General features: G+C 41.0%; 1 protein-coding gene across 1 annotated transcript in view; it reads left to right on the forward strand.

The window, feature by feature from the left end:
* The window catches only part of syne2b (spectrin repeat containing, nuclear envelope 2b), a 120,046-nt gene that overhangs the window by 39,269 nt on the left and 68,659 nt on the right, over positions 1 to 12,118 (forward strand). Inside the window, exons 57-66 of the mRNA XM_073834594.1 lie at positions 66 to 4,710; positions 5,368 to 5,523; positions 5,639 to 5,794; positions 5,947 to 6,218; positions 6,339 to 8,400; positions 8,860 to 9,194; positions 9,865 to 10,009; positions 10,160 to 10,360; positions 10,494 to 10,753; positions 11,165 to 11,324. Coding sequence (XP_073690695.1) covers positions 66 to 4,710; positions 5,368 to 5,523; positions 5,639 to 5,794; positions 5,947 to 6,218; positions 6,339 to 8,400; positions 8,860 to 9,194; positions 9,865 to 10,009; positions 10,160 to 10,360; positions 10,494 to 10,753; positions 11,165 to 11,324 — 8,392 coding nt within the window. The remainder of the gene's footprint in view (positions 1 to 65; positions 4,711 to 5,367; positions 5,524 to 5,638; positions 5,795 to 5,946; positions 6,219 to 6,338; positions 8,401 to 8,859; positions 9,195 to 9,864; positions 10,010 to 10,159; positions 10,361 to 10,493; positions 10,754 to 11,164; positions 11,325 to 12,118) is intronic.

Raw genomic sequence — 12,118 nt, forward strand, 5'->3', positions numbered from 1 at the left:
GAAGCTGATAGAGTTCCTTTAATGACAGAAGAGCCACAGATCATACCAACTCCAACACCTAGCAACAAAGAAACAAAATCTGATAATGATGAAAATATTACCATTTCCTTATCTGCAGCTGTGCACAACTTGGAAACCACAGTGCAATGCACGGACGTGGAATTCCAGAGCACTGAAGGGCAAGAAAGCCAGTTGTCTGTTGTATTTGTAAATTCAGACTCTATTGCTGATAGAGTGGAGGATGAGAACAATAAAGCGGTGACTGCAGAGCCAGATAAAAAGAAAGAGGACCTATATATTTCACATTCTCAAGAGAAACCTTGTGGAGAGGGTGAAGCACAAACCAAAAACGTTACTGCGCTCATTGTAGATTTGGATACAGTGCACATAGAGAATGTAGACACACACTCCCACACAGCCATAGATGGTGCAACAGTGAAGGCAGCCACTGAGAGGACACTGGGCAAACAAGATCATGAAACACTGGCCCTTCCACGAGTTGAAATTTCTGAAGTAGCCATAGAACCAATTAGCGTTCTCTCTTCTCTTAATGAGCCAAGTATGGTGAATGTTTTAGAAATGAGTTCAGCAATAGAACCAGAAAAGCTCATCGAAGTAGACTTTAATGTACAAGTGCAAACAACAGCAGGTCCACCTGCTGAAACACAAGGTAGTGAAGATGCAGCTTCCAGAGGTATTGGAACATTTTCTTGGAACAATGGACTAAATGCTGCAGTTGCTGACAGAGAAAGCAACTGGACTACAAATAATGGCCCGCATGAAATCCAACGACGATTTATTATTCTAGATCTCCCTGAGGGGGTGGAAATGCAGAGACCTCCTGCTCCTCAAGGTACTCTTTTCAGGGAACCTGAAGCCAGCACAAGCAGACCTTTAGAAGCATCAGAACAATCTGAACCAGTTGAAGCAAACCTAAACCTACCAACAAGGGAAGAAGAGACAAAGAAGACCCCATCAGGTGATGAAACACAATTAATAGAAACTGATACTAAATTTAAACCTCCAATCGAGCAACAAAAGGCGGTGGAAACTGAGCTACAAACATGTAAACTGCATGTGCATGAGGAGAAATGTGAAGTTGCAGAAGCCATTGACATCATTTTGGGAGAAGAGACAAAGACCCAATCAGGTGGTAAACCACAATCCAAAGAAATTGAATCTGAACTGACACCTCCAGTCGAGCTCCAAAATGACTGGGACACTGAAGTACAACCTGAAAGAATTAATGTCTCACAGACACCAGAGGAAAAACATAAAGTTGGAGACAACACAGATGTCATTGTAGAAGAAGAGACAAATAAGACCCCATCAGATGAAAAAGCACATTCCATAGAAGCTGAAACTAAACCAACACCACCAGTCAGGCGAAGAAACGAAAATAAGACAGATGTTCAATCAAACAAGGTAAATCTCTCAACAACATCAGAGAAGAATCCTGAAGGTGTCAAGGCCATCAGTGTCATTGTTGAACATGGGATAAAGATGACTCCATCAGAAGCACAATCCTTAGAAGAGGAACCTATACTGACACCACCAGTCAGGCAACAAACTGAGGCTAAAACTGATGTCCAATCAAACAAGGTAAACGTGTCAGCAACATCAGAGGAGAAACCTGGGGACACAATGCATATCACTGAGGTTGAAGTGACAAAACAAACATCTGTTGATAAAGGGCAATCGATAGAAGCTGAGCTTAAACCAACGCCACCAGTCAGAAGACGAAATGAGGGTGAAACTAAGTTGGATGTGACACCAACACCTCCCACCAGACGACGTAAAGATGATAGGTTTTCTTTAAATATTGAATCACAAGTAGAGGGAGAAGTTTTTCCCACCCCACCAAGCAGAAGACGTAGAGAGAAAATGGGAAGTGAACGGTTTTCACTTGATTTAGAGTTCCAACCTACACCACCAGCAAGACGACGTAAAGAAAAAGAAGATAGTAGTTTATCGCTCAATCTGGAGATCCTACCCACACCACCAGTAAGACGACGTAAAGAAAAAGAAGGTAGTAGTTTATCGCTCAATCTGGAGACCTTACCCACGCCACCAGCAAGACGACGTATAGAAAAAGAAGATAGAAGATTATCGCTCAATCTGGACACCCAACCCACTCCACCAGCAAGACGACGTAAAGAAAAAGAAGATAGTACTTTATCCCTCAATCTAGAGACCCTACCCACACCACCAGGCAGACGACGTAAAGAGAAAGATGAAGATAAAAGATTATCCATTGATCTGGACCCTCAACCAACTCCGCCATCAAGGAGATGCAAGGATAAGCCAGAGGGTGACGCATTATCTTACAGTGCTGAGTTAGGAAAAATTGATAATCGGCAAACAGGTGAACATAAAGACATTGTAGAGGACACTATTAAACCAACTCCACCTGTCAGACGCAAAATTAGTCAGGTAGAAAGTGATGTGGCAATTTGCAAAAACCAAGAAGAGAAAGAAATCTTTGTGAAACCCCCACCTCCAACAAAAAGGAAAGATAGCAAAGTTGAGGAAATCACCTCAGGTGCTTCTAACCTGAAAGAAGATATAAGCATACATAAACCAACTCCACCTCTCAGGCGAAAAGACAGCCGAGCAGAAACTGAGATGGTTTCAACCACCCCTATAAATCAACCTGAGGAAGTCCTACCAACTTCACCAACCAGGCGAAAGAAAGATCAAGTAGAAGCTGAAAGAGTTCCATTAATGCCAGAAGAGCCACGGGTCATACAAACTTTAACAACTAGCAACAAAGAAAGTTCAGAGAATGAAAAGGTTTCTGTGTGTGAAAGACTGGAAGTGGAAACTGATGTTGAGGCAATAACTAAACAGGAAGATAAAGAAGAGTGTGACAAAAAGTCATTGATTGGTCAGAAGCAGCAAAAGGAAGGGCAGGACTCTGATATCTTAGGTACTAAAAGTCAACCTGAGGAAGTCCTACCAACTCCACCAACCAGGCAAAAGAAAGATCAAGTAGAAGCTGATAGAGTACCATTAATGCCAGAAGAGCCACAAATCATAACGACTCCAACAACTAGCGACAAAAAAAGTTTAGGGAATGAAAAGGTTTCTGACATTGAAGTGGAATCTGATGTTGAGGCAATAACTAAATTAGAAGATAAAGAGGAGTGTGACACAAAGACATTGGTTAGTCAGGAGCAGCAAAAGGAGGGCCAGGACTCTGGTACCTTGGCACCTAAAAGTCAACCTGAGGAAGTCCTACCAACTGCACCAACCAGGCGAAAGAAAGATCAAGTAGAAGCTGAAAGAGTACCATTAATGCCAGAAGAGCCACAGATCATAATGACTCCAACAACTAGCGACAAAGAAAGTTTAGGGAATGAAAAGGTTTCTGAAATTGAAGTGGAATCTGATGTTGAGGCAATAACTAAATCAGAAGATAAAGAGGAGTGTGACACAAAGTCATTGGTTAGTCAGGAGCAACCAAAGGAGGGGCGGGACTCTAACACCTTGGCTCCTAAAAGTCAACCTGAGGAAGTCCTACCAACTCCACCAACCAGGCAAAAGAAAGATCTAATAGAAGCTGACAGAGTTCCATTAATGCCAGACAAGCCACAGATTATACTGTCTCCAACAACCAGTGACAAAGAAAGTTCAGAGAATGAAAATGTTACTGTGGGTCCAAGACTGGAAGTGGAAACTGACGTTGAAGCAATAACTAAACAGGAAGACAAAGAAGAGAGTTACACAAAGGTATTGGTTGGTCAGGAGCAGCAAGAGGAGGTGCAGGACTCTGATGCCTTGGCACCTAAAAGTCAACCTGAGGAAGTTCAACCAACTCCTCCAACCAGACGAAAGAAAGCTCAAATAGAAGCCGACAGAGTTACATTAATTCCAGAAGCGCCACAGGTCATACCAACTCCAACAACCAGTGACAAGGAAAGTTCACGGAATAAAAATGTTTCTGTGGATGCAAGACTGGAAGTAGAAACCGATTTTGAGACAGAAACCAAACAAGAAGATAAAGAGGAGTGTGACACAAAGTCTTTGGTTGGTCAGGAGGAGCAAAAGGAGGGGCAGGACTCTGATATCTTAGCTCTTAAAAATCAACCTGAGGAAGTCCTACCAACTCCACCAACCAAGCAAAAGAAAGATCAAATAGAAGCTGACAGAGTTCCATCAATGCCAGAAGAACCACAAGGCATACCAACTCCAACAACCAGCGACAAAGAAAGTTCAGAGAATGAAAAGGTTTCTGTGAGTGCAAGACTGGAGGTGGAAATTGATGTTAAAGCAATAACTAAACAGGAAGATAAACAGGAGTGTGACACAAAGTCATTGGTGGGTCAGGAGCCGCAAAAGGAGGGGCAGGACTCTGATACCTTGGCTCCTAAAAGTCAACCTGAGGAAGTCCTACCAGCTCCACCAAACAGGCGAAAGAAAGATCAAATAGATTCAGACAGAGTTCCATTGATGCCAGAAGAGCCACAGATCATACCAACTCCAACAACCAGCAACAAAGAAAGTTCAAGAAATGAAAAGGATTCTGTGAGTGCAAGACTGGAAGTGGAAACTGATGTTGAAGCAATAACTAAATGGGAAGATAAAAAGGAGTGTGACACAAAGACATTGGTTGGTCAGAAGCAGCAAGAAGAGAGGCAAGACTCTGATACCTTGGTCCCAGAACCCATAAGTGTAATCAGTCAAACAGAAAGCATCAGTGAGATGCAGGTAATTGGAATGTGCACCAAAAAGAAAAAACCTGCATGAGGTATGATGGTGTGGTATCTGCATGCTGGACTCTAATGGAGATATTCAATTGAGAGTGTGTGCTTTTAGAGCCAAAATGAAGTGTCCTTAATCTATCTCAATATTTGGTTTGCAGGCTGAAATTAACCTACTTTTTTTTGCAACAGTCCAATTGTCACTCTGATGGAAAACGCAATCTTCTAACAAGGTTTCCATTAACACCTGTGGCTCCTAATTTAACCCTCCTGTTTGTATCTTTATATGTTTCTGTGGTTCTGACTACCTTTCCACAGAGAAAAAAAAAACAGAATAGATTCAGATCCATGCATACAGTCATTACTGCCCTCTATAAGTTAATAAAGACTTCTTTCATACTTCATACTTTCATACTAATTAACATTGTCATGCACACAGGAAGTGCATAAATATTTTTTCTGTTCCATCACCTCTTCCTTATGGCACTGTGAGGTTGGGAATGGCTTTCTGAGTTTAATTTTGTGTTTGTTTGGGGTTTTTTTTACCCATGATTGAGTTTGCATGAATTTACTTCATTAACTACTCTAATGTCTCAGTTATGTGTCTATAATCTTATATTATGTTTATGAGATATTGCAGTTACTAACCTTTCATGTGTTGCAGCCACAGGATCAAGATGTGGATGTTTCTCCTCAAGTTGGTCTTGTGCCTGAAATCACAGCAGAGGAAGAATGGGAGCCAGAGGGACCTACAATGAAGGATATCTTCATGGAGATTAAAAAAATGACTGAAAAGGGACCAAAAAGTGTACTCATGGAGGTAATTTGTTAATGACTATAACATTAAATTCAAACTCCTGGAAGTAATTTAAACATTGTCAAGAATAAACAGAAGCAAAAATTACATGTGCATTATGTAAGCTGTTCTTTTTTAGGGTATGCCACATGATAGTACCAAGAAACTTCTTGACACTTCTAGCACTGATCTTGAAGCTCGGTTAAAAAGGCTAGTGTTCCATTTATTGGACCTTCGAACTTGCCCAGCTGCTCTAAACTCCATAGACATGGCCAAACAACTGGAGAAGGCTGAGGTGGGACAAAGTATTTTCTGTTTGTTCAATAGCCTATTGCCTATTTGATATGTAAAAGTAGTGTTGCTGATTTTTCAAATAATGATTTGTGTTAAAATGCTGAGATATGGTTAGAGCTGAGCTCATTCATTACTTGTATTATGTTATTTTAGGAATGTAGAAGATGTGCCCAGAGACAGGTGTCTATGCTGTCTAGGCAAGACCAGGCTAATGGAGACATTGGCAGTGGCACTAATGGCACAGTTCATGAGATTGATGGCATGCAACAGCTGAGTGCCCAGTGGAGTGCAGCTTTGTGGGATGCAGCAAGCTCTGTTCACTCCAAGGAAGCTCAACTACAGATGGTCGCAGATTTCGACAGACAGACCCAGAAAGTCAAAGCTGTTCTGGAGAGACTCAAAATTGAGCGTCTGTCACTGAGAGCGTACGTATTTACTATTAAGCAAGTTGTTTTTGTACTTAGCACATTAAACACTGAAAAGGCTTATTGTTCCACTGGTTATTAGAATGGAAAGACTCATAAATGTATTTTTCATATCTCTAGCTCCCCAGCCGTGAGCAGTTTCACTGAGGAGGAAAGGCTGCGCTCTTTCTTGAGAAACATGGAGCAGGAAAGGGCAGCTCTCGGTGATTTAATTCAGACTCATGCAAAACTGTCCCCCCACCTGAGTGTGCCTGAGAGACAAGCAGCAGAAATACAGCAAAACAACTTGCAAAGCCAGTGGAGGGTGCTGGAGAAGGATGCAGAGATTGGTCTTTACATAGTTAATGCTTATGCTAAAGAAAGCAACAGCCTTAAACAAGAGGTCAGTGCCTTAAAAGACCATCTCGAGAACATTCAGAAGACCTTAGATGCACTGAAATCATCACCAGTTTTATGGGATGGCAAAAGAGCTCAAGAAATTATGAATTTAAATGCAGATCTCACTTCCACCCATCAGCATTACCTCTACCTTCAGCAGACCTCTGAGGCACTTGCCCAGGAATTCCAATTTGAGGCAGAGACATCCAGCATAGAGCAGGACCTTCAGCTTATAAAAGATCAGCTGGATCAGATGGGTGAACAGTTAGCAGCTGCAACCCCTAGCAGCAGCAGCCCAACGTTAAGTAAAATCATAAAAGTGATGACAGATGCTCTGGCTTGGGCCAAGCAGACAGAATGTGATGTCAAAGGACGACAGAAAAAGGTGTCTTTGCTTCCAGAAGAAGTCCATCGACAGATTAAAGATTTGAAGAAACTGCAGTCTGAGATGAGCTCCAAGCAAACCCAGCTAAAGGCTTTGATTGAGGAAGTCACCGAGCTGATTAGTGACCTAGACGAGGCTGATGTTTCGATGGTGACCTCATCCTTGAAGGTCCTAGAGAATTTGTCCAAATCAACAGCGGGAAAACTAGCTGAGGCAGTTCGTGAGATGGAGTCAGGACTTCAGACCCGGGAGAAGATGTCAGAGCAGATAGCAGATGTTGATTCCTGGGTCTTTGGACATCTCCGGAAGGAAGCTTTGAGGAGGGAGGATTATCAAAGTTTGAATGTGGCAGACCTGGAGCGCAGGTTGAGGCAGATCCAGGAAACTCTTGGAGAGGCCGAAAAGCAGTCCGCTGTCACTGAAGCCCTTCTGATGAAAAGCAGAGACATTGCATCAGAGCTAAGAGTCTCAGAGAGTACTCAGCTCTATGAGAAACTCACCAACCTTCAAGAGGATATCAAGGGTATTGTTATCTATGAGAAAGCATGCTCCCAGAAAGTTATGGATGTCATACAGAGTCAAGAATCCTCTCAGAGAAAGGCATCATCTCTCGAGAATAGCCTGAGACAAATGTTAGTTGATGTAAAAAGACACAGGTTTCCTGTTACCAAGGATACCCTCTCTGTTATCGAACCCTTCAAACAGATGCTCGTGGAGCGCAAATCTCAGGTTGAGCAAGTCAGTCCCTGTGCAGAGGACAAGAGAAGAGAGCTGTTGTGTGTTATTACTGAACTGTACCACAAAATGATTGATTTGGATCTTAAATCACAAGCTCATGAAAGGTACTTGAGCCTCAGTCAGTGCCTTGAAGATGTAAAGGAAGAAATGGAGGCTCAGATCCCAAGGACCAAAGATGAGAGCATCAACAAAGAGGAACGCTACAGAGCCTGTCAGGCCCTACTGATCCAAATCTCTTTAATAAAACTCTTGTGTGAGGAAACAATGGATGAACTGCAGGAAATCAGAGCAGATCTATATCCATCTCAGCTCTCTACTGAACAAACAAGGTTCAAACAAATCCTGGATAGTCTCCAAACTTCAGAAATGGTAGTAAACAATAATCTTCAGATATTGGAAAGGGATCTGCTAAAACATATTCACTATCCGTCAGAAAAAAGAGTACTTAAGCAATTCCTCAAAGACACTAATGAGGAGCTGGAAAAGCCTTGTAGTATTGAACCAAAGGAGGCAGTGATTGAAAAACAACTAAGAAAGTGCCTTGTGCTCAGAAAGAACGTAGAATCTAGAATGCGAGTGCTTGTGTTTCTTGAAAAAAAGATGGGAGCTCAACCTCCACAGGACTCCAAACAGCTTACTTGTTTGAAGGATACGGTTTTGGAAAAGTGTGATCAACAAATGGTGAGTTTACTCTGTGTTTCATCTTTGACATTTGTTTCACTGATCTATTCCTTTTGGTGCAAATGTTTAGAAACATCATATCCACCTTATTCCTTAAGGCGGAAGTAGGCTTATGGGCGAGACTTCTGGTTCATTAGCCGCTATAGGGAAATAATGAGAAGAATAACAACGTGCAGTAAACGGTAAACCGGTTTGCACTACAAACCAGTGTGTTCATAATTAAGACAATACATTAGAATAATATGATAAGACACACCAATTTGCAATATCAATCAGTAAAACAAGCTGTTTTGTACAAATAAAAATAGCTGAACGCAAATGAGACTAGAAGCCAGACCCATAATATTTACTAATGGCCGCGCTGCTCTTACGGGAAAAATAAGGTGGATACTGAATCTTTTTTGTACATTTATACATTTAAGCAGATAAAGTCAAGGAAGATTTCTGCTCTCTTTTCAGGTGAGCCTAACAAAAGCCAAAAAAATGTTGAGGAGCTACACCAAAGCAGTGATTGATACCATTCGGCTCCTACAAAGAGCTGCATTGGTTCTTCTTCCCTCAATATGCTCTGCTAGAAGCTGCTCAGAAAGACTCAAAGATACACAGCTGGCTTTACTGAACCTGGATACACAGTTCCAGTCACACGTTTCACAGCTTCAAGCTCAAACCCCACAGCATCCCTGTTTCAGGCCACAGCAGATTGAATTTCTACACACTGAGGTTCTAGGCGTGCTCCTGGTCAGGCTATCGACCCTCAAGGCACAAGCTCAAATTCATGTAGAATCTTTGACAAGGTATATACAGTAGTTTGAAACCATATTATACTGGATAATATCTTTTTCCTGAGAGTAAATGGTCATAATCACTAATCAAGATGCATAATTACTGTTAAATGGCTAGTTCACCCAATAATGAAAATTCTGTTTTTAATTACTCACCCCCATGTCGCTTCAAACCAAAAAAAACTTTGTTCATCTTTGGAACACAAATTGAAATTTAGGATATTGTTAAAATAGTCCATGTGACATCAGTGGTAATGTTATGAATCTACTAGAACACTTCTTGTATTTATTATTTTTGTTTTCTTTGCATACAAAAAGTATTCTTGTAGCTTCATAAAATAAAGGTTAACCCATTTTTGTCACATGGATTATTTAATTAATGTCCTTACTACCTTTCTAGACACTGAATGTGGTAGGACCCTTGCTATCTATGCAGGTTCAGAAAGCTCTTGGATTTTATAAAAAATATATTAATTTGTGTTCCGAAGATGAAAGACGGTCTTACAGGTTTGGAACAACTTGAGGGTGAGAATTAATGACAGAATTTAAATTTTTACGTGAACTATTCCTTTAACCACAATATACTCATTTTCAGTCAAATCTTTATAAAACATTATCATATTCTGTCATCAAATTACAAATACGCCATGTTGAAATTAACCAATTTCTTGTCCATAACAAGGTGTGTTGAGTGCCAGAAACATTCTCGGAAGTGCTACGAGGAGCTTTGCCAGCAAGTGAGAGACTTAGAAACATTGCTATCACAGTGTGCTTCCAAAAAAATTACTTCGTACAACGACAGCAAAGACCAGCAAGAGAAACTCAAGGTAAAATGAAATAAAAGCTTTTCCTGTAGAAAGGCTAGCATTTGTTAGCATTACCTCCCCTCATAACCGTTTCGCTAGCTGATGCAATAAGATACATATGGTTTTGCTGGTATGCTAGTATATATTTAAACATATTCCTGATCTTTTTAGGCTCTAGTGGAAGATGTTGCCATGCTTCCTGGAAAACTGAGGAGTCTGAGAGAGTGGTGTTCACTGTACGGGTGCAGAGCCAACAGGGAGGATGCCGTGAGCGCTATCTGGGGTCAGGTGGCAAGACTGCAGCGCTGTGCTAATGATTTGCAGGCACGCTCCGAACAAACAGAAGCAGAGTGGAGCAGTGTCACAAGGAGTGTAAGTGCCATGTTCAAAACTCACTGTATTAGCATGTGAAATAACTATTAAAAGTCATCTTGCCATGCACTATGACAGACTGTTGTGCAGATAAGAAAAACTGAGCTTGTTTTCCTTTGCTGTCATTCTGCAGGTGGAGCAGGCAGCCACTGTGTTGGAGCAAGTGGATGCAGAACTTCCAGACAGCAGGAGAGAGAATCTGACTGGTGATGAGCTCCAGGAACTGCTGCTGTTCTGGTCCCAGTACCAAGACAGACTGGACTGTGAACACAGAGCTCTCTCCGCTTTGGAATTAAGAGCTGCAAGGTTGCTTGGTGTTCCCCCCTACCTGGAACAGGCCCCGCCCATTGAGCTGTGCCAAGAGTTTCGAGCCTTGCAAGAGCGTTACCATAGGTCAGGCATCTACTTAATTGTCTTTATTCACTTTCGGTTATGGTTTTCTGAAAACATGAATTTCTTTTGCCAGTATTTTCTATTGTGGGACTTCATGTCCCAATGGTCCAAACGTTAATTCCAAATCAGTGGGTTTATAGACTAAACTAGGTCAACATTTGATGCCAATGTCTCATTCCAGAGAGGCCAAGTGAGCACATACATACTTGAGACCATTAAACTGCACACAGGCTGAGCTAAATACTGAATAATATTTACATTCACATGTATTTAAAGTTGAACAAGAACATACTGATGTATGGATTCTGGGACGTTTATACATTTATTTTCCTCCTGCCTTTTTAGCATCCATTTTGCAGTATGGACTTGGGCTGAGAGTTTAACATGTCTTTTAACTTGTGTGTTCGACAGTCTAAAGGAACGGAGCTCTCAGGGTCTGAGGGCAGTAAGAACAGAGGTGGAGGAGAGGGAACGAGTGCAGGAGCAGCTGGAGGGAGTCAGAGAATGGCTTGAATCTGCCGTCTCTCTCCTCGCTGTACTGGAGCACGAGCCCAGCAAGAAACAACTACAGGTTAGTCAAAGGTCTTGTGATGTTCATTTGTGAAACTGGTTTTTATCCACTTCAGATGTTTTTTGACTTAAATTAACGAATTGGATTATAACTTTGCACAGGCAAGTTAATCTATTGCACCAGCCTGAGAATCTGATGAGATGGAGATGAAGGCAGCAGGGATTGGCCATTAACACAATGTTCTGTTTGTCCAGCAAACTTCATTCATGCAGTCTCTGTCCTTGCTCTGCAGGATGCACAGTATGAACAGTGTTGGGGAGTAACTAGTTACATGTAACACACTGCACTTTTTTTTTTGTCGTGCTTATAGTTAAAATTTTTTAAATTAAGATGCTTTTACTAGATAAGCAAAATGACATAAGATATATAGTCTTGTTGTAAGCAAAATTAACTTTTCGTTTTTTCCCCCTGGAAACAAGTAAAATTATCTGCCAGTGAGGTAAGTAGTATTCTTAAAACAAGAGTATTTTACTTATTTTAAGCAAACTGTACTTAACTTAGTTTTTTTCACCTGATAACAAGACTAAATATTTTGTAATTTTGCTTATCTAATAAATGCATCTTAATTTAGGAATTTTTTAGAAATTTTGACTAGAAACAAGACAAAAATACTAAGTAAGATAAGCCTTTTTTTGCAGTGCAGAATTACATAATTTAATTACAAAATAAATGTAACTGTAATCTGTTACAGTTACTGAGAAAGTGTGTAATAAATTACAGTTACTTAAAAAATGTTAATAATTACAAAGAGGGTTACACTTGAATATTCTCACATTCATACAGTTTAGGACACA

Source organism: Garra rufa, chromosome 2 (genome assembly GCF_049309525.1).
Source record: "Garra rufa chromosome 2, GarRuf1.0, whole genome shotgun sequence".
Taxonomy (NCBI): domain Eukaryota; kingdom Metazoa; phylum Chordata; class Actinopteri; order Cypriniformes; family Cyprinidae; genus Garra; species Garra rufa.